Genomic DNA, 22606 nt, shown 5'->3' on the forward strand with positions numbered 1-22606 from the left:
TTGAGGAACAGCAATACAGGTTTACGACCATAATTTGACGTATTTGACTTTGATGGGTTTATTCGCGGCAAATGAAGCGTACATATCGGTATAAGTAAATGCACTGAGTTGTGAGACAATAATAGCGGTGCTTTCCAAGCGTTTATGTTTGATGCATATTTTTCATGCGTCTGCTTAGTGTGTTCATATGATTATATCTAAGTTAACATGAAAAGTTTCAAAATATTTAATTTAACAAGACGGGATTTCAAATCCTCGCGATACCTCGCTCTCCAGGCTGCGCGAGACCCACTTAACATGGCTAGGTGGTTAGCTTGGGTAAAATGAAGGGAATGGCCGTGTGCTGAACGAGGCGATTGACTTCAAATATCTATATTTTGCGAGCCAGTGTCTGACATTGCATTCTCGGCTGAAGCATCAAAATGAAGTGTGTTGCAAAAACGCGGCGTTAATGCAACTTCGTGTCACTGCGACAGACCGGAAGCAAGCGAGGCGTTCACAACAGTGACAGGTAACTTAGCAACTACAGACGCTTGTTTCATTTACTGCATGGAGAGAATGCGCATTACTACTGCGATAAAAGACACGTAGAGGTTCAATTTTGCGTGGTATTCTAATAACGGTTCTCGCGTTTTCAGGGGGCTGCTGTGAAACTGCCAACCATGAGATTGAAAACATCGTTGCTCAAGGAGCCAAAGCATATCCTTCTTCTTGTGATAGACATGGATCTTGTATCCATCTAGTTTCTATCTGTGTTGTTGCTGTAATATATTCACTACATGATAACGTAAACTCTATGATTTGATTCTGCTCAAGCCCCTAAGTCAACATTTGTTTGTCTCAACGTGTCCAGACTATCCCCAATAGTGTTCTCAAGTTTTTCTTAATAGAATCTCACATAAAGAACTTGTAAGCTGTGTCGGCTGGACCACAGCAGATGAGCTCTACTCTTGCAGTGAGGACCACCAAATCCTGAAGTGGAACCTCTTGACCAACGAGACCAGTTTGGTTGTGAAATTACCTGAGGATATATTCCCCATCGACTTGCATTGGTTCCCAAAGACTGTTGGTGGGAAGAAACAAACTCAGGCGGAGATATTTGTCCTGACCAGCACAGATGGTAAGATGTCAGAGTTGCACTCACTAATAAACAAAAAAGTCACTTCTGCTTCAGTCACATTTGTCTCTCAAGCATTCATATGTTGTGAATATTTGAATATTAATCTCATCGTACGATTTCATCGTAAATCAGCAGCAATATATGTTCAATAAGTATGCACCATTATTTATAAGATACATGTATAAGATACATCGCCTGGTCGTCGGCATCATCTTCAAATCAAGGAGAAATATTTGACATAATCACATCAACATTTTTACTGTTGCTTGTCAAAATAAGGAACTCTTCAAGCTTCATCACTCATCTGTCACTAAATATGTTCTTTTTGTGTCTTTAAAAAAATCTTGTTTCTTAGCTCTATCTGCAAACACAGTGTGTAATCTAGCTTTGTATTGTCAGCAGCCCAGAGCACACCAGAACAGTCAAGTGCTTCACTTTGATCAACTTCATGAGAAAAATATTAATATATCTAATACCTTTGTTGAGGACTGATGGTGTTTTTCCCCTCATTACTGCAAAAATAATAGATGAATATTTCAATATTCCTAAGCAAAATATCCATACAACATGAATGTTACATTTTCATATTATCACATATTATGTGACGTAATCTAAGATTTAGCGTTTGTCTTTTTATTTATTTGCTATTTCAATGAAGAACTCGAGACGAGTTTTATAACAAACACCAAGAAAATGAAAGTCGAATAATTATGAATGAAAGTATTATCCTAGTCTGCAATGTCTCTAACATTCAGTGTATCTAGGTAGTCATGGTCCACATTAGATTTAAATGCACAGAATATTGATTTTCCATTACGTCAGAAGATGTGCGGTCACAACACTAATGGCAGAGTAATGTTACACTCACCCACAAGCAAGCCTTCACTGACAAAGCAGCAAGTTGAGTTATTTATCTTTAATGTAGTCGTAAGAAATGTCCTAAAATTTCCATGTATTTTCATTTTGCATTTTAATTGAGGGCAAATCATCTGTTAGATTTATATATATATATATATATATATATATATATATATATATATATATATTTTTTTTTTTTTTTTTTTTTTTTTATAAATGTTTTCTTTAAATGCATATATATGCAACATCTTTTAAAATGCAGAGGGACAATGTGGATGTTTTCTTGTTGCTATAACCTGGTGCAGATTTAAAGTTGTTGGATGTTGGCTTTTAAAAAGACGCAACATGCCAGGTTGCAAAGTAAACAAGCAACAATTTACGCAGTTTAGAAAGTCTTGAAATTATGCATTGTAGGTCTCACTACCTGCCACATTAGAAGAATTTATTTTTGCATTCAGTTCAAATATAGAAAAAGGACAGAGCAGCAAGATACTGATTTGCCATTTTAGTTTCACCAAAAATTACATAGAACATTCAGAATTTTTAATACACAATGCCACAAAGTATATGTTGCACTCAATAACTGTCTACATCTTCTGCTTCAAGAAAACATGACATTTATATCCAGCACAAGTCCAAGTTCTTAAATTAGAAGAAGGAAAATATAGCTTTGTTATGAATATTGTGTCCTGAGATTTATTGTTCGGTTAAAGGTTTATAGTTCATAAATCTTCCTGCCTTGCTGAATTGGAACTGCTGGGATGTTTTGTTTTGTAGCCTTCTGATGCCTACTTGTTGTTATAAAGGCTTGTTATGCCTTTTTCTGCAGACATCTGGTTATGAAAAATAGTATGGGTTGTTGATTTATTTTGTTTTTGTTTTCTTTTTGTTCTACTGCAGGAAAGTTCCACCTCGCATCCAAGTTAGGACGCATTGAGAAGAGTGTTGAGGCACATAAAGGAGCTGTTCTATCTGGGAGATGGAACCACGATGGCACTGCCCTCATCACAGGTCTGTCTCATGTTATAGTTGAAAATATTTTTTTTTGCAAAGGTGTCTGATAATTTCTTGAATTAAATAGCTGGAGAAGATGGGCAGATCAAGATCTGGTCCAAAAGTGGGATGCTGCGATCGACATTTGCCAGCCAAGGTAGGAAAAAGGAAAAAAAACCCTCATGTTCATGATAGTAGCAGAGTGTAACAGTATCAGTCTGTGGCAGGGAGACACAACACAACACAACACAACACAATACAACATCAAGTGTACCATTATTTTTATAAGATAAAAAAAATGTGTTTGCATTTATTTCTCTGTCGCCTTGTCGTCAGCATCATGTTGGTAAACAAATCGAGGGGAAAATATTAGGTGCAATCACATCAACATTTTCACTGTTGTGGAAAAAAAACCTCACCACAGAATGAAATCTAGCTTTGTATTGTCTGCAACCCTGACCACACCAGAACAGTCAAGTGCTTCACTTTGATCAACTTCATGAGAAAAATATTTATATATCTAACACTTTTGTTGAGGACTGATGATGTTTTTCCCCTCATCACTGCAAAAAATTGCACTGAACAAAACAAGACAAAGAATGAATGGAGCACAAAATAGTACTTAGTGTTTAGGAGACATCCTTTTCTTGTTGTCATGCTTGAGCTCATTCCCTTATTTGTTTTGCTAAATTGGCACCAAAAAGGGAATTTATTTCATCTGTCTCATTTGCTTTGCGCTTTAAATTTTTTTTTTTTTCATCTCTCAATTTTCCTGAAATACACACTGACCGGAACTGTGGATTCTAACAGCTCACATGCTTCACTATGTCCACAAGCAAAACAATATTTTTGTGTAGCGCTGTTGAAGTAGGACTATTAAATTCCTCTCTTCTGTAATTTGTAATTCTGGACATGGAGTTGTCCCATTATGGTGTATGTTTTAAGCTTGGATGTAACTGTGTCCGGAGAAATCAAAAGCAGGGCCATTTAATTAAAAATTTAAAGGGTAACCACCACAACTTTCAAGGAACTTTAGGAATTGTTTTTATTAAAAGCTATAAAAGACTACTAATGAATCACTTCTCTCTCCAGCATTTGCTGTGTAGATGGCTCACTTCCTCACACATTTATTTAACTCCTTTCACTCATGAAGCGTTTCTTCAGGGATGTAAGAAATAAAATTGAAGGTGGATGAACATGGCCTTCTCGGGAAATCAATGGCACGCTCCTACTGAATGACGGGTGCTGTGGAAAATTTGGCAGGGAAGCGGAAATTGAGCTCCAGTATGGAGAAACATTTTCCCCTCACTAGCTGTATGAAGAATGAGCTGCCGGCCAGCAGGCAGCTACAAAAGACCCACAGATTTGTTAAACACCTGGGTATACTAAGGCTGCACAGAGACGCATCACTCTCCATATGGCGCACGGATCACTGCAGGTGCTCCTTGTGTTTGAGACCCCAAAACTCAATTTACACTCACGCTTAGCCACAAGCTGTTTATGTGCGACAGCGATGTTCTTCTTTGGTATTATGACCCACTTTAAAAACAGAAAAGATTTTCAGGAAGAGGTTGAAGTGTGAAGAAAAAAAAAAAGAGATCTGCGCTTGTTTTGTTGGCTTTGTGAGATTTTGATCATGTGACGCTTTGGCATTTGGTAGAAACCGCATGCACCTGGAGTGAGGCTAAATGTCACCCCCTTTCTGACATGTGCACCTCCACAAACCAACCCGTACAGGCTTCCCCCCCATCACATATGAAAGGAATTATAAAAGAGCCCCACGCTATAGTGATGCATTTTAAGGAAAATTATGTACACAAATCTTTTCTGCTGCTTATCTTACCAACAGAGGTTTCACCATGCACTACATCAACGTAAGTATCAAGGACTCTACAAAATTTTGGATTTAATTTGGCTATATTTTCTCTCAAGTTGTGTAGTCGCATGCACAGACCACAACCTTTCTTGCTGCCAAACCTGCCGTTATTTCTGGTGCAGCAGGATTGGTGCCTTTCAACAATGTTCCGAGGACAGAAACAGAGTTTAACTTGGGGAACAGAAGCAGAACATGTGGGAGGACATGCTCAAATGTATGCGTGCGCTGACACATTCACTTTTGATCAGAGGTTAAGCAGCAACATCAATGTTGGTCAATGTACTGCAAATATGAAACAAATATTGAGACTAAATAGAGGAAAATCTAGACCAGTGCTACTAATGTGACCATCTTGTGTGTTTGCAGGTTCTCCTGTGTATTCAGTGGCCTGGGGCCCAGATTCTGATAGAATCCTCTTCACATCAGGCAGACAGTTGGTCATCAAACCTCTCCAACCGAGCGCCAAAGTCATACAGGTACAGTTAAAGTTGAATGCGGCTTTAATAAGCTGCACAGTAGAATCGTCGTCGGCACTGAGCCTCACACTCAGTTGGCTCTCATATTGACTAAAGGTCAAGGTGACCTTAGTTCATTCGTGCGTGCATTTCGTGTTTGCCAAGCTTCGTGGGTGGGCGACCTCCAGAAGATGGTGAATTGATAATCTGCAAAAACTACTGATGCATGTAAAAAGAACCTCACACCTACAGAACACCAGTGAGTGTTCTACTTAACTTTACAGAAGTGGATTTTTTAGATATTGTTTTATTTATTAGATATAGCTAGATACAACCTATTACAATGTGTTTTATTTCACCCTCTGTGTGACACATATCATGACACATTTTCTTTCTTTGCAAATGTGTGACAGACACAGATTGTAATGAAGAAATTAGAAGTTCTGACTATTGACGTTCTGAAATTATTTCTCCTTTTATAGTGGAAAGCCCATGATGGAGTTGTTCTCCGGACTGAATGGAATTCAGTCAATGATCTCATATTGTCTGGAGGAGAAGACTGTAAATACAAGGTAGTTTCACTGAATTGTTTTTCATTTGATGCCCGTTTTAATAGCTACGTGTCCTCCTCGTACATGTAGGTGTGGGACAGCTACGGACGACTGCTGTACAGCTCTCTTGCTCATGACTACCCAGTCACTTCGCTGTCTTGGGCCCCAGATGGCGAAGTGTTCGCCATGGGCTCCTTCAATACGCTGCGACTGTGCGACAAAACTGGGGTAAGAAAATGGAAGGTTGTATCCCCCTTTTATTTTTCATATGTGATCACACATTATCAGATGAAAGCTGGTAAAATTGAAGCAACAGCCTTTAAAATACACATCAATAACTGAAAAATCTAGGGAGCGTTTTAAGCATATACCTTTAAGTAAATTGAGGGATTTGCAGCTTTCCAAAACCACCTTGACTCCTGTGCTCAGTCCTCCATCTTTGTTCTGTTCACACTGCTCTGTGGTTAGTGGAATTTTACACACATACACACTCTTCTCAGTGGCAGTAGCTTACGCTCATTCTCCTTTTTCCTCAACTACACACAGTCACTGACACGCGCACACACATACTGCATTATCTGCTGATTGCCAAATGACAACACATGCACTTCGGAAAGACCAGTGTTTTTATTTTAATTGTGGATTATTTGGTTGAATGCTGAGTTGACTGATTATAAGTTAGAGGCTCAGTCATTCATCTGAGAATTTTACTAGAGATAAGAATTCAATCATGACAGAACGCAGCCACAGATAAGAGGAGCTTTATGAATTAACATTATATATACAATTGCTCCTTCCCTTACGTGGCTACGTTTTCAATAACTCTAGACTGAAGAGTCTCTGGAGGTGTTGAAAAGATAATGCATTGATGTGTTCTTCAAATGTGTCTCCTCATGATTATCATGTGTGTTGATGTCGACTGCTGCTTTGGGATGTTTCCTTTTTTCCCCGTGTCTGCAAACCACATTAGGCTGTATGTTCTTGTTACCTGTTCCTGATGGTAACCAGAGTTGTGACAAGAGGGGAAATGAGAAAAAGATGAATGGTAATTGTTGTTTTATTATGCTGTGCGTTTGGCCAGCAACAACACTTCTGTTCCCCCTCTCCGCCCTCGTGGGGCATTTAGAGCTGAAGTCTGTTTACATGGAGATGTCTGTGTGTTGCTATATCAGACCGGTTGTGATGAAACCAAACAGACAGGGCTGTGTTCTCCTATGCAAGATCACATGCCATTTCATGCTTCATTTTGATTAGATTAGAATTATTTTACGCTTTTCATTTGTCCTTCTGCTGTCAATCCAGCGGGCGTTCGCCAAAGCATATACACATACGGGAGCGTTGTGCGTCTGAAGCTTTACATTAATATCATTGCTCAAATTAAATGCAACTTATTCCGTCGGCAGAAAATGCTGTTCTCTTTGCCTATTTTTACATAAAGTGTAGGTAGCTTTGCACACTGTCAAATTAAAGGGGTTCACTTTCACTTTATTGTTATGAGTCTACTTGCTTTGCTGAGCTGTTCTTGGCGCTGATGGTGATTATTATGGTTAGGTCTGACTGAGGAACAGAACTGCTTACCTACCTTCAGCAGTCTGCGAATGAGTGGCTTGTTTGAATAAAGTTCACAGATTATGTTAGAATTTGGGAAACCCCCTGTTAAGTCCCCTGCAACAAAGAAGCTGGACATATTTCTCTGTGTACATGACAGCATTACTAGTTAATCTTGACTGTAATGTTAAAGTGTTCTACCTGCCGTGGAGCATTTTGTGAGCAATCCAGGGTTAAGTATTGGTGTTTTTTGTTTCTAGCATGACTAATGGGCAGGAGTTCCACTCTGTATCTGCTACAATGAAACCTTGCACTTTAACATACTACTGCTGGCTCAGCAGGATCAGCTCTCCACATTTAACCCCTTCACCTCCCAGTCCAGCTCCACTCTCCACAACTTTGGAAAAGTCTTTTGGTCTGCTCTGCCCCTCCTCCTTGTAGCGCATATGGGCAGATGTAGTGCATTACCCCCCCTTGATTATCTGCGAGGAAGGAGGGTGAACTTCTCGCTGACACACTGACTCACGCAGAAGTTTAGATAAGACCCATTTCAAGTGTCTACTTGTAGAAACTCAAGTTTATTCTTCAGAAAGATTTCATTGTAATTTATAATATAATGTGCGTAGCTCCTTTATTTGGCATGTTTGCGCCGATGTGGCTTTTGTGGAGTCTTTTGCCGCAGTGGAGATTTAACGGGGCAGAAGACACAAAGACGTCCACTGTCCCTTTTACAAGATTTGGCAGAGACAATAAGTCAGTGTCTGTCTGTGTGCCTCCACAGTAAAATACATGTGCCCACATGCCTGCCGAGTGTGCACCAGTGTGTGTGCGCACATGCAGGAACCATTGCCGTGCAAATATGCCTGTGAGACAGCAGTCTATTTACGAGGCCCTGCAGCTGGTGTCTAGCGTCTGGACCCTGTCACGATCCCTGACACTGTCACTGGCTAACAAGTAGGACTCATTGTGCCAAGCAAGCTCCCTTTTACCCATTTCTCCCCCTTTCCTCCTTCAGATCACTCCCCCCCTGTGCGCAATGCACTCTTTCCCCCCCTAATGTACAATCACGCTCACATTCACTCATGCCAGAGTAGTGTAGATGGTTGGATTGAATGAGTTCTGTTTATTTAAGAAGTAGTTTGTTGACTGTGCTGTCAAATAAACAGTTAACATATTCGGGTGAAAGCAAGGTCAGACCTCTTAATTATGAATTTCTCCACCTTTCTGCTTGGTTTGCTGCACAGTTGGGCATAAAAGACCAGTTCTCATTGTTGCCTTCAGCCAACCAGTCTGTCCTAGCTTAGGTCTCCCTTAACTGGGGAAGTTTATACTCAAGCATCTTCTTACTATAACCAAGATAAGATAAGAGCATGTGCATGTATTCTATGTTTCCTGTTTTTTAAGCATTATTATTATAATACATATTAAGATGTAAAACTTGCACAGTATAAACACATTTGTACTCCATACATCTAAGCACACTTACACTTGGCCCCACTGTGGGCTCCCTTGGCCCACAGTGCTAGCTAGATGGTGGAGTTGGAGTCAGTTCTTAACTTCTATGAAACATCAGCCATGTGTTATTAAACCTGATACCTCAGCTAATATCCCTCACTATGATCCACGGGAAAGTCAGTTCTGCTGTTGATCATTCAGTTTGGAAGTGTCTTTGCAAACACCATGTCTGGATACCACTTTTGGTCTTTGAGGTATAAAGTCTTTTATTGAGCACATATTTATGCTGAGAGTTATTGTCTCTGACTTGGAGGCGCCAAACCTCTTCCCTGATTAAGTTAGCAGCATTTGGCAAGTTCAATGGCTTCTTTTCAAAACTTACTCACATAAGAAGTACAACTTTAAATGGATAGCCAGGACATTAAATTTTGTCCTGTCAAGGTTACAATGCTCCAATTGTGTACACATTTTGAGGAATTGTATGGCACCATCTAGATGAAAGGTGTGTTGCTCCACTTCGGGCTCACCAGCTGCCACAGTTGGATCCATTTCCATTAGGCTGTGGCCACATTCTGGGCTCATCACGGTAGTCCCCTTAGGGTCTTTGTAAGTCTGGCTCTGCCTTGCTACACTGAGAACTGGGAAAGTGTCCATGTTTTTTGGAATCCCCGTGGCTTCTTTCACGACTCCCATCTCCACTTAATTTGCTCGTTTTCAGTACAATCTATCATCCTTGTAACTGACAACTATTATTTTGTCTTGGAGTCCATGATTTTTCTGCTGTTGTTTTGCCAGTGCTCAGTCGTTCTTTCATCTTTTTTTCACTTTATTGGATTAGTCCTCTCTGACACAAGACATTTGCCTTAATAATGGCTCTCATTTTGACAAAAAGCCCTTTACTTTTTCATATTCCCTTGATATACCTGGATGACTGCTGATAGTTTGCTGCCAACATCTGGAAATTGCCCTTTCTAGAACAAAATAAAACCACAAAGAATCACAAAGATCATGAGCCACTGTTAGTGGAGGATGAAAAGAGCAAAAGAAACCACTGAGATTTATCAAACTATAATTTGTTTCATCTGAGATGGGGACTTTTCGTGCTCTGCCAAGAGAGGAACATTTTGCTGCTGATTCTGGCAGCAGAGCCAAACTTGAAGTGTTAACGTGAACATCAAGGCTTCATTAAGTTTTGTCAACTTAAAGCTGTTCATACTCGATGTAGGTCTGTCTGCGTGCGTGCGCTTGTGCGCGCGCAAGTGTGAAACGAGAGTGCGCAACAGAGAGGGAGCAATGCCAAACAAAGAGAGTCCTGAGTCAGCAGCTGAACAGTTTTTACCCCAGGCAACTGGGCTGGGCTACTCCTCGCTTTCTCTCTCCCTCTCTTAACTCAACTGGCCTTTTCTCCTCCCTCCCCTCTCAAATCTGTGTTTTTTTTCATATTTTCTTCACACAGTTTTAGGTGAAAGGAGACTGCTTTAATAAGTCATACTTCAGGTTATCTTATAATAACCCATTTTTTTCAGATAAACTTGGATATCTGCACTCAAAAGGATATTTGTTTGGTGATTTATACAAATATGTTTAGCAAGATAAACAAGTAATATTTGGTAGTAGTAGTAGTAGTAGATTTTCTGATGAAATAGGTGGATAATAAATTCACTTCTTCCTTGCAAGGATTAGAAAAGATGCCTCTCTATAGTCCTGCCTTGTGATAAACAAACAAATGAGAGGATATTCTGAGAAGTATGAGTATAGGACGGTGGGTGTGTTTAAGAGTAAACTGTCCTATAAAGTTGGCCTTGGCAGTGCGTCCTCGAGGATTGTTCTCCATAAAAGATGGTGGTTTCTCTCTCTCGCTCTGGTTTCGCCCCACTTCTTATTTCCCCCCCCTCTCCTCTTCCCCACCCGCCTTTTCCTCCCCCAACAGTTGGAGTAAGTATATGACAGTGAGACAGCGCTGTGCCAGCTCCACTGGCAGAGTCATCATTCTTAGCAGCAGTAAATCACTACCTCCACTTGCTAGACAAACATGTCACAATTGAAAGAACGAGGGTTTGTTCAAGTCCTGCAAACAACTCTGTGTTTGACTATAAATTCACTGCTACTTAAACTTTTCACTTCTATGAAGCCTCTTTACTACACATTTCTTTTCATCACAGGCAGAACTAACTTGGCGATGCTCGCGCGACGTGATTGTTGTGTTTTGGATGTCAGTGTTGCTATATTTTTTAAATCATTGTTTGTGTTTAGATTCAGATTTCACATTTCTGCAACATCTCTGGAGTACCATTCACTACGCACCATGACTGAAGTCTTTCCTGCCGATTCTATTGATCAGCTCTTGAACAGACAGTGGAAAAATAGTGATGTTCTGAACTAGATGCGGTTTTCTGTTAGATGCTCTGCCAAACATTGTCCTCCTGCTGTGGATTAGCTTTGAAAGAGGGAGTCATCTAGTCATGCTATCTCTGCTGATGTGTTTGGTATTGCTATTGGTTATCTACATGAAATTTGGACACCATACCTAATTACTTCCTGTAGTATTGTTGTTTTATGAGTACTAGCAGTAAGAACGTACATGTGTTGTCTCTAATAACGGTCGGAAAATGACTTAGTATTTGACTTATATATGAATGAGATTCATCCACATGCTTTAAAACCGCGCTAGTAAAGTCAATAAAGTTTATTTATTTAATGGTTTGCTCATTGGCAATGATTCGTTTCCTCTGCCGAAATAATGGGCATGTCATCACAATCCGTACACATGTTTGTACTTAACTTGATGTGTTTGTTTTTTTCTGTCTTCTTGCCCTTGTTTGTTAACAAATGGTTGGGTTCTTGTATAGTTTTGCATTACAGTGTATTTCAGAATAATGCGCTGTTTGCATGTTGTCATTTTAGTGTTGGCCACATTAGAATGTCAATTCAGGGAAACTAAGTCTGGCTGCATCTGTGCCCGAGCTAGTGTGTGTAGGTGAGTGTGCATGTGCCCGTTCATGTGAGAGAAGGAGCGAGTTTTCAAGTGCATATGTGTATGGTTGGTGCTAATAGATTTCTGCTGTCCAGCTCACAGCTGTGTGCTGCTGATGAGTCCCAGGAGGCCCCAGCATGTGTCTATGGTTGAGGCTTTAGCATGGAACCATGTGTAGATCATTACTCGCTCTCTCTTTCTTTGCCCCCTCCTCCACCACCCCGCTCTCTTGCTATCATCTAGTTTGTCTCGGTGTACACTCGCTCTCCCACCCTTCTCCTAATTTCTTGCAATGCAAAAGCTTGTTCATGCGCTTGTCCTGTGGTTTCGAATGTGGAGGCACTGTTTAGTGCTGCACAATAAACATTTCAATCACAGCCAGTATTAAGTAGGAAAAGTTCATTAAAACTTGGATTAGATTCTAATTTGCCCTCTAGTTTCACCATGCAACTAAATCTGTGGAGTCAATGTGAACTATTATTACTGACAATAAGCGATTTAGTGGGAACATCCTGTGCTTCGTCATAGAACCATGCACAACGGGGTGAAAGCAGGATTGCAATCTTGTTAGCTTAGTATTCACATCATTCTTAATGTTGTAGATGTTGATGAATGGCAACAGCAATTGAGCCAGATTTAAAAATCAATGCTCCTTCTCATGTTCCTCTTTGTCGCTCCTCCGTGAAGAGAACTTTCTGTTGCCAGTATTCAAACGTCTGGTTCCATTCTATTGAAAGAAGAAACGGTGTGTTGACACTAAGGTATTGACAGGCGAGTTTGTGGCGATCACGTGACTCTTGTCTGGTTGTTGTCTGTGTTAAATATTTATATATAATATACTGCGTTATTATATTACATCACTGTGTAATGGAGCCATTGCTAGTGGGTCCTTCTTTGTAGCACTTCCAGGTGTGTCCGGCTGGCAGGAGGATCAACCCGTGACAAGCTCCATAGATGGTATCTCCACTCTGACTCTTGATTGTTTCATGATTCGTGAGTTCAAGTTGGGAAAGTGGCAGTTGGTTTTGTTCTGGTGGGATGTAGCCACATATATGCTTTGTTAATACAGTTTCAAATTCTACTGACGTAAGCCAAAATATGTTCTGTTTGTATAATAAATAATCTTGAATCTATGCCGACACGTAATTGCACTGAAGTATTGCGCATGTGTATAATCTCAGTTGTAGAAAACTAGCGTCCTTTTTGATAATCCTTGTAAATCACAGCGATTTCCAGCCTGAGTTTTCCTCACATAATTCTCAGCAGTCCTGGACATCAGCCCAGCTTGGCCTTATCTTAGCAGTCAACCCCATCCCCCACGACATTTACAAGGAAAGATTGATGAAACTTTGTCCAAAGCCATCTCCACTCAACAAATGGTTTCATTTTTAAGTCGAGCACTTACACACCTTCTTTAGCTTCCAGATTAAGTATGGCAAGATTATTCGCAACTCAGTGTAAACAAAACCCAATGCCAATTTATGACAGCATTTGTATATGTCTTATGTCCATTACACTCACACGTTTGTGTTGTGTTTATTAAGTGCTAGGATTTACACTCAGTACCTGCGCTGCCAGGTCCTGTCCTGTTCACAAACACACAGCAAACCGAAGCCAGCTGGCCTGGCAGGGAGTCTCCCAGCTGTTCTGATTTATGTAAGGCTGTTAACCCTGCACCAGGTTGACTCCTATTAGCTCCCAGTGGGCCAGTATTAAACCAGAATTAATGCAGTTCCTTTTTAATCCATGCATTACGCTTTAAGGAACTTCTGTTGCCTGGTATGTTGTCAACAACACGGTCACATTTCTTAAGAGTTGGTTCATTTTGGTTGTTTGACTAGGCTCCTCATGGCAGCACCAGGAAGCATATGTGAGGTGAGGAGCGAAATCCGCAAGTTTTCACTTTGTCCTGTTTCTGACATTATTATTATAATAAGACTCATTAAGAGGCAGTCTCAGGTGTGGTCATACCCAATATTTAGTACTGCTGTTGCACATGCCTGTTGCATGAGGCTACTTGAAGTAAAGCTCAGACCTAAGATTAGATTCTCAAACCAATCTTGATGATGAATTTTGGTTTTTTGAATGCTTCTGTGGCGCTAAAGCGGAATCATTTTTATCAGAAACTTCATTAACTAACATAATGTCGGTTTTGCACCAATAAGATGTAGGTTCTTGCTTTCATCTTTAATATTTATGGTTCCTCAGACAGGACAGCTAATGGGTGAATGGTTTCAGAAGACAAGAAACTTCAACATGCCTCTGTCTGATAAGCTGATTGAGTTGAAGAAGGGGGCGTCCAGGCTGATATATTTAAGGATTGTGTAATGGGTCAGTGGTCCAAACATTCATCATTTGCTTTTCCCGAGGCTTGAGACCTGCTTTACCCAACTCTCCATCCTCGTTCACTTATCCTTGCCAGGTTGCGGTGGCCGCAGCTTTAGTAAGTCGCTACCTCTGGTTTGCGCAGTCCAGAACATTTTCAGCACCAAGTTAAGAATGTCCCAGTATGATAACTTCAGTCCATTATTTGCCTGAGTGTCTGTCAGCATCAGCAAGAGTGTGGTTTTTTTCAGGCACGATTGTGTGCTGGTGAATTGTGAATACATGACAGCGGCTTGGTTTAGATTAGATTACAATAGAAAGCCTTGTCTAATGTTAAACGTGCTGTGTTGATCACTGTCTGCTAGACACTTCTGTACAGGGTTGATCTCATTGTGAACTACTAAAATCATATTTGAGATCAAGTACCAAAATATTTTAAGTCTTGTACATGAACTAAAGTGTATTGTATGGATTGAATAGCAGACGTCTCCTAGCTCCATCATATTAGACTCTGATCCCAGAAAATGCTGAGCGTAACTTGTGTAACGCTCAGCATTTTCTGGGATCGGACCACCTTCGACCTCTTTGTTGTGTAGTACCAATCTAAAGTGCTGTATCCAGATTCTTCAGTTCAGTTTGAAGTTGCACATATTTGCCACAATCCAGGGTCATTCTAAACATATTTAGGTGAAGCCAATGTCATCGAAACCCTTCTAGATACTGTTCACTGTCACGTCGCGCTCTTAATTTCATGCTAGTTTTTTGTATTTCTGTGTTGTTTGCTGTCAAAATTCGTCTCCAGGTAAACCTCTCAGGAGAGATTCTTGTTGGACCAGATCACATAGCCTTTATTGTTGCTTGGTTTACCCATGTCATGCGTCAGTATTGTGGCTCACCACCTGCAGGCTTTTTTCATCAAATGTGCAGCTCCCTTCGGCTTCAAGTTGTAGCTGAAACATCTAAATGATTTCTTTTCATATTCAAAATCTGTACTCAAGAAATGACAAAATAATTATATTCACAAACACGAGAGTGCTTATTACAATTTTATACTTATATGAAAGTAGGCTGGAGCATTTTGCATCTGGTTAGACTAAAAGCTAGTAGCAGGTTAAAGTTGCTTCTTTTGAGTATAGCCTTTAAGCAATTTTTAAACAGCCCATATTGCAGACTCTTCAGAGTTGGCTCAGGCTTCAGGCAACAATAGAGAAAAGGGGCAGGCCCACAACACCTGCTAGTCCTAATGATAAACATATGTGCAGAAATGTGAGAGGGAGGAGAGAGTGTGGAGACACACTCCTTAAAGAAGCCCTACATTTGTACATTTTGGTTCTTTTGGTTCTGCGTTTTGCGAGCGCTCATGCTGAAATCATTTCACTACCTGGTTACCAGTCTGTCTACTTGTATTTTTTTGTGCTTCAGTCACATCAAGAGCTCAAAAAGATTCAGTTAAATACTGGTGGTGTAGGATTATCACGTTCTCTACGCGGCAGAGACACAATTTTAGCAGTTTAACACTTCAGGATTTGTCACCTACATGCAACCAACGTCTGTGAGTCTGAGCTGCATTAACGTGCTTGTGTCAACACACACAGGATACATGTGTGGGTGTTTCGCTTAGTGCTCACGCAGATCATCAAGACTTGGTCGTCTGCCATGGCTTCAGCACAAGTGCACATGTGTGTTTCTGTCTGCACCCATGTGTCTATCAAGACATACCTGCAGAGTCATGCATTGCTGCTATAAATATGTAATCTGTGTGTATAAGCTCATTGTGAGTACGAGGGGTCTCTCCCCCACATCCTCGCTAAGAACTACACGTAATGTCTGTCACCTTCCCTCTGCCCACAGAGACGTCCATTATGGTCTGACCTGGTCCACTGACCATTAAGTGGACTTCCACTTGAGCTTTTTCATGATCCACCATTTTTGTCTACATTATTTATGATTGTAATTAATTGATTTTTTTTTCATTTGATTTGTTATTTTGTTTTTATTTTAATTATTATGTTTTTATACATATTTAAATATAATTTTATTTTGTATTGCAGATTTTTTATTTTTATTTTTTTCCATGTAAAAAAATGCTCAGATTAATATCCCACTGAGGCAGAAAAGTACACAAATGCTATTAACAGGCTTCAACATATGTTACTTCTTTCTCTGGTGCACATAGGGCTGACTGCATGGTGCCTTTCATTGCACACCTCTGTTTGTCAGTTTAGAAGAATATATTCAACCTCTCTGAGCCACATTAGTGATGTCATGACGTGGATGTCAGGTGTCGGTGTATCGTTCATAAAAATGCAATACAGGGTTTTCACCACAGATAAACCAGCGTGGTGCACCGTCACAGTTTAACTGAGAGCTGCCACCTTCAGAAAAATTATCTCCTTTTAGGGCTGAAATCGCAAATGTATTAAAATGAAGTGGAACCATCGAAACAAACACATAGCACATCATGGAGGTGGGCATGAACACAATGGTTTTCGCCGTGTCATTTGCAGAAAATCCTGAAAGAAACATGACAACTGAAGTCCGTTACTTACGGAACTGACGGGGACAGCATTTGAAAAAAAAAATCCTGGCTTTGCTAGCAATCTGCAGATGGGTCTAAGTGCTCAGTAGCACAATATGGTAATGGCAGTAACTAAACATGGATGCAGCAGTGCTAGATATCATATATCTTGTGTCTTAACCATGGTCCATCCCTGCTTGTCCATATAGTGTTGTAGTATTTGATTGGTCTCAAGACCACTTTCTAGGGTCTCGGTCTCGCATACACTTTTACACAGACTGGACGGACTCTGCATTTCTATTCAAGACCAGTGTCGTTCTCGATACCTTTCATTCTCGATAATGTCTTGGTCTCAGTTGGTGTGGTCTTGACTACAACACTACGTCCATACCTGGCCATTTGAGAAGGCCAGCTGTAAGTTGAGGATGGCTATTATTGTTGACCCATACTTTGTAAGATCATCTCCATTCATGTTATGTGGGCACAACTTGAATGCAATTTCATTTCACATGACAGCTGTACGAGCACTGTTTTTCCTAGCGCTATATAAAGATCTGATATGACACTCGCTGCTGTCAGCAGGTAGAAACCAAAACCAGCTGAATGTCTATATGCATATAGTACAACAGAGGCACCCAAAGATGGAGAGGGATCAAAGCAGATGGTCTGCAACCTGTAGGCAGCCAACTGTTAGAGTTAACCCTGTGAAAGGCGATGGAGAGGAAATAACGCCACACCTCACATGCCACAGCTGTATGTGTATAAGGCAGCGAATACAGTGAAGTCCTTTTCTCTGAGCTCTACCGCAAGATTCGGCCTGCTGAGACGCACTTGTCTGACCAGTGCAGGCATGCAGCAAGACATTAGCCAACATTAGCACACCCCCACCCCCAAACATCCTGTTCAAAGTTCCTGTGTTATTTGTACAGATATACAACAAAACAATTTGGCTGAAAGTGATCTGCAGAAGTAAAGTCGTCGTACACGCCCATTATTGACATTGGAGTGCTTAAATAGGTTGGAAGTGTTGTTAGTGTTAAAATAGTGGAGCCACTTAATTTCAGGGTGGACTTTTCCCATCCATCACTTCTTTGGTGCCAAGTTTGATTTGTCAAAAAATGCGGAATTTGACTCATGTTAGTCTGTCTATTGATTTCGGGTTATTTTTCTTACTTCGATAATAAAGGTTCATTAAATCCCATAAAAAGGTTACAAAGAAAAACTGAATCAGCTCCCAGGCTTTAATACTATTTCCCCTCAAACCTTTCTCATCAAGCCAAGTTCTTTCAAAATCGAAAACTTATTGTGGTGGTAATTCAAGACCCGCTAATATGATAGCAGCTTGGCCTGCTTTGTATTTATCCAGCATCCAGTTGCCTCATCACATCAATGCTTTCTACTCGAGTTTTTTGTTCTTGTGGGCTCTCCATCTTCACTCTGAACATATTCACTCTTCCTAAACTTAAATCTGGCAGTCGATCGTTATTTTTGGCGATCAAATGGCTGTTAGATCATTTTTGACCAAGGAGGGGGTGGCGACCTCAAATTAATGATTTTTTTCCTACATCCTTTTATGCTTTTCCTTGCCAGAAAACGTTTCTCACGCATTGAAAAGCAAGCGGGTGTTCATACATGCCGTTCCATAAGCAAGTAATGCTGATGTTATTGTACTCTTGCTCAGTAGTACGACAGGCATACACTGCTGTGAGTGTTGACAAAAGAATAAAGAATATAGAAGCATATTCATGATCGCTAGGAATTCATATATATATGGTTCTTCTTGTTTTGTTACTTCAATGGAAATTGACTTTACCTCCAATGCATGTGTATTAAATCCATACACAAATTTCTTTCATAATAGTATGTTGGAAAGTGCTAATATTTCATTCTGCTTGTAGAGAGAACCAAAAAGTGAGTGAAAATAACCTGAATTGTCTTACCAAACTCTTGCTTCCTTTGCAAGCAACCCACTAAACGTAAACAAGACAGGATATGATGAAGGGATTGGTTGTCTAATTTTAACAGCCATGTTGGAGTTGCTTATTTCCTACTTTCAAGCATGCTCCCTCAGGGAGAGAGTTGTCTCAGGAATAAATCACGGTTGGTCATAATATTATAGATTGATGGATAAATACCCTTTATTCTGCACAGAATTGTTTTTTGTTGCTTCCCCCAAACCTTTTCACGGATAAATACGTAGGTTTTTTTTATGGTTTAGGCTGAGTCTGATGCTTGCAACTTTCAAGAAGGAAAACATCTCTACCCATTGAGTTTTATAAGTTCTTCTCATGTGGTCTTGTTGGTCATCTTAGTAGCATTAGCATATTGTATGATTGAAAGCATGCGTTTGTTGAGAACGATCCTCCAGTGCCTCATTGCTCATCACAGCTCAGTAAAGTTCGGAGCTAACCGGGCTGTTGTGGCATTTACAGCAACATCACCAGTGTACTAATGTAACTTGTGGTTAACTTATAACATGCCTCTCCCTGCCTCTGTTATCTGGGCTTTTTTTCAGTGGTCGTATGCGCTGGAGAAGCCCAACACAGGCAGTGTGTTCAGCTTGGCCTGGTCCGCAGATGGCACCCAGCTGGCAGGAGCTTGTGGAAACGGCCATGTCATCTTTGCCCATGTGGTGGAGCAGCATTGGGAATGGAAGAACTTCATCGTCACCCTCACGAAGAGGAGAACCATGCAGGTCCTCAGATGTCGACACACGCCATAATACATTTTTTTCATCCTTGTTGCCCCAATCCTGGGTTCTGTATATTTTTTCTGATGCAGCAGTAATATATAGCTGCGTCCAAGCCACTGTGTGTGACCATATATTTCAGCTGGATCTGATCAGAGTGCCAGCCAGTGACAATGACCAGTCTGTTTTGCCGACTCCCACTCTCCACCATTATGTACTGTTTCAACTCAACCTTACCACAAGTAGCATTTACACAGTTTACACACCCAAATGTTTAACTATACAGTGCATTCCCTTATATCCCATCGTACAATTAAAGTCACATGATAATGCATCCTTTATGGGCATCTTTACCAAGGCGAGTTTGTGAACAAGCGAGGGTCATCAGGCATTTATTTTTATCCACACTGGTACTTTTTTTTCCATCAGCTCTCCCTTTTACAGTTCTCTTAAAACGTGCACATCTGCCAGTGGTTTATGAATCAGCAAGCTAAATTTACCACCTTGCGGTCAAATGTTTTTTTTTTTTATTCCTGGTTGTGTTGCATGTTAAATTGCCTGAGGGGGCAGAGGAGGAAGATTTGTAAAGCTGTAAAAATAACCACACCTTTCACCTGGTGCTGGAAAAAGTCCTTTCATTCATTCAAAGCGGGAGCGGGAGGGAGGTATTTATCTATGCTGATGAAAAATGAAGCACTGAGCGGCACACACATCCCGTGCTGTATAAACTGCCCACTCCAACAACAATTGCCTTATGTATTCTTTTGACCTTTTGAGCCCCGCTTGTGTAATATGCTGAATTATTGGTGTGTTTATGAGAGAAAGTCTCAGTTTTCTCAGTGGAAAAGACAGCGTCTTTATTTTTGTAAACATTGTAAAATGTGTATTTTCAAACCTTGGGCGATGGATGAATGTGTCTTTTTCAGGTGCGGGATGTGATGAACGATGCGGTGGACATATTGGAATTCAGAGATCGAGTCATCAAAGCATCATTGGCTCATGGTCACCTAGTGGTGGCCACATTGCTGCAGTGCTACGTGTACAAGTCAGTTTCATGCTTCCTGTAACTCTGTTTTTAGGTTTTGGGGGGTTTTATATTAACAATAACGGTTGGTCATTTCACCACAACTTATTGTAAACAAAACCTGATAAAGCAATCATCTATAATGAGTCAGTAAAATACTTTAGCTGTGTGTTTCTCCAAAGTAAACCTTGTCGACCTGTACTTTATTACACCTCATCTGACCTTTATCTTTTTTCCATGAATGTGTCAAACCAGACCACATTAGAGACGGAAGTCTCTATGACATTTCCAAACCACCTCAACTGACTTGTCTTCAGCAGCAGCTCCACTCATACAGTATTTTCAGCATACATTTCCCTACATAGTCCTTGAATGTAGTTCCATGTTTCATGTGGTCATGACACTAATACGTTGGTTGAGAGCACCATGACAGTGACACTCACTCTGTTTCATCTGGAAGCAGATGTAAGGAAAAGTAATTTTGGGTGGATGAATGACACAGATGAGTAAATGTTCTATAAATATGTGGTTTATATGAATAATAATAATGCTGTGTCTTAGTTTAACAGATGACAGATCTCTAGTATTGGAGCACTATCTTCATGTTTACCACTGGAATCTAAGCTTAGTTGTTTTTGTTTTTTCAGTACAAAAAACTGGAACACTCCTCTAATCTTCGACCTCAAGGAAGGAACTGCGAGTCTCATCATGCAAGCAGAGAGGTGAGTTGCATTAGTGGAGACGCTCATTGGATCATCCGTTATCTTCTCGAGAGCATCATTATTCTGCACTGTACTAAATGGCAACCAGCGCTCCATTACAAGCACAAGTAAGTATGACCGAGTGCCCAGGCTCACACTCAGCCAGCATCTTCATTCAATAAGTCTGAGAGCATCACTGCTCAGGGGAATTCAATTGATAACCAGGAGATCTTGAGCAGTGGCCGTGCGTATCGTTTCAGTGCTAAATAGATTTTGTTGTATGTTCTCTCATGACAGCTGAATGTGATGTGTCTTGCTTGGTAAGGCGATGCAGTGCTAAACAGCTTCAACTACCAATCACTGTTGCTAATTCACTGTGTCTTCACGTCACGTCACCTCATAAGATAGAATCATTGTCAGTATCTCTCTCCCACCGAGGCATTTTCTACTTGTGGATGGCGCTGGGTTGTATACGTACTCCTATGATGGGCGTCTCATCTCCTCACCCAAGTTCCCTGGGATGAGACCTGACATTCTCAACGCACAGAGTGTCTCTCTGAGTAACGACGCCATCGCGATTCGTGACAAGAGTGATGAAAAAGGTCAATAAAATCTTCATTATTTCATTACAAAGCATTGTCCTGCAACTTATTTTTTTTCTGCTCCCACAGTCATCCTTCTATTTGATGCTCTAACTGGCAAGGCCCTAGGCGATGGGAAGCATCTTACTCATAAGGTATTTCTACTTGATAAAAGAGAGACATGATTGGCTACAGATCATTTTCTTTTGTGTTCACATTTATTTAATACGTAGCTGGAGGTGGCAGAAATCGCTCTGGATCAGTGTGGAGCAGCCAATGAGAGAAGAATTGCTCTGATTGACAAGAACCGGGACCTCTACTTGGCGCCAATACGCTACCTGGGGAAGGAACCTAAAGTCTGCAAGATTGGTAAGAAAGATAACTGACGCTCCAGCATTTGACTTCAATGTGGCAATTTCAAGTACGCAAGGTCGAGGTGGTCATCTTTATAAAGGAAGATATTTTTCTCAGGACCGTAATTGATCTTCTGTGTCTTTTAGGGAGCATGATTCACAGTATGGCATGGAATGATTCTGCGAACATCCTCTGCGGCATCCAAGACAACCAGGTTAAAGTGTGGTACTACCCAGGCGTCGTCTTTGTTGACAAGGAGCTGCTTTCAAAAACGTTGTACACAAAGGACAACAGGTACTTGCTCTGTTGTGCTTTCCTCCTTAGCAAATCTGATTTGTAATGGGTTGTTTGAGTTGTTAATATTCCAAAAATATATGCATTAAATAAATAACATTAGCGTTCAGTATACTTAGGCTTTGACTTCGACATTTTTGTACCCTCTGGAGTAACAAAACTAAGCTATTGCATAAAGACAGCAGCAGTTCACTGGCTACACTGTCGTGGTTGGGCACTTCCCATTATTTGTTTTATTTTTATAGATTTTTTTAAGTGTCACCACATATGTTTAATTTACTGATGTTACT

General features: G+C 40.6%; 1 protein-coding gene across 13 annotated transcripts in view; it reads left to right on the forward strand.

Annotated features, from left to right (window-relative positions):
• The first annotated feature begins 285 nt into the window (after nt 1-285).
• ift80 (intraflagellar transport 80 homolog (Chlamydomonas)) overlaps nt 286-22606 on the forward strand; it is a 34478-nt gene continuing 12157 nt past the window's right edge. For all 13 annotated transcript variants that reach the window (XR_008415677.1, XR_008415678.1, XR_008415679.1 and 10 more), the window contains exons 1-15: nt 286-511; nt 639-698; nt 898-1120; nt 2879-2989; nt 3060-3128; nt 5214-5323; nt 5785-5874; nt 5944-6081; nt 19189-19368; nt 20289-20407; nt 21034-21108; nt 21526-21689; nt 21759-21823; nt 21902-22037; nt 22169-22316. Coding sequence is in view for 2 of the 13 variants with exons in the window: in XM_053872953.1 (XP_053728928.1) it covers nt 663-698; nt 898-1120; nt 2879-2989; nt 3060-3128; nt 5214-5323; nt 5785-5874; nt 5944-6081; nt 19189-19368; nt 20289-20407; nt 21034-21108; nt 21526-21689; nt 21759-21823; nt 21902-22037; nt 22169-22316 (1664 nt within the window). In the remaining 11 variants the exon portion in view is untranslated. The remainder of the gene's footprint in view (nt 512-638; nt 699-897; nt 1121-2878; nt 2990-3059; nt 3129-5213; nt 5324-5784; nt 5875-5943; nt 6082-19188; nt 19369-20288; nt 20408-21033; nt 21109-21525; nt 21690-21758; nt 21824-21901; nt 22038-22168; nt 22317-22606) is intronic.

The sequence above is a fragment of the Synchiropus splendidus genome, chromosome 8 (genome assembly GCF_027744825.2).
Source record: "Synchiropus splendidus isolate RoL2022-P1 chromosome 8, RoL_Sspl_1.0, whole genome shotgun sequence".
Lineage (NCBI taxonomy): Eukaryota > Metazoa > Chordata > Actinopteri > Syngnathiformes > Callionymidae > Synchiropus > Synchiropus splendidus.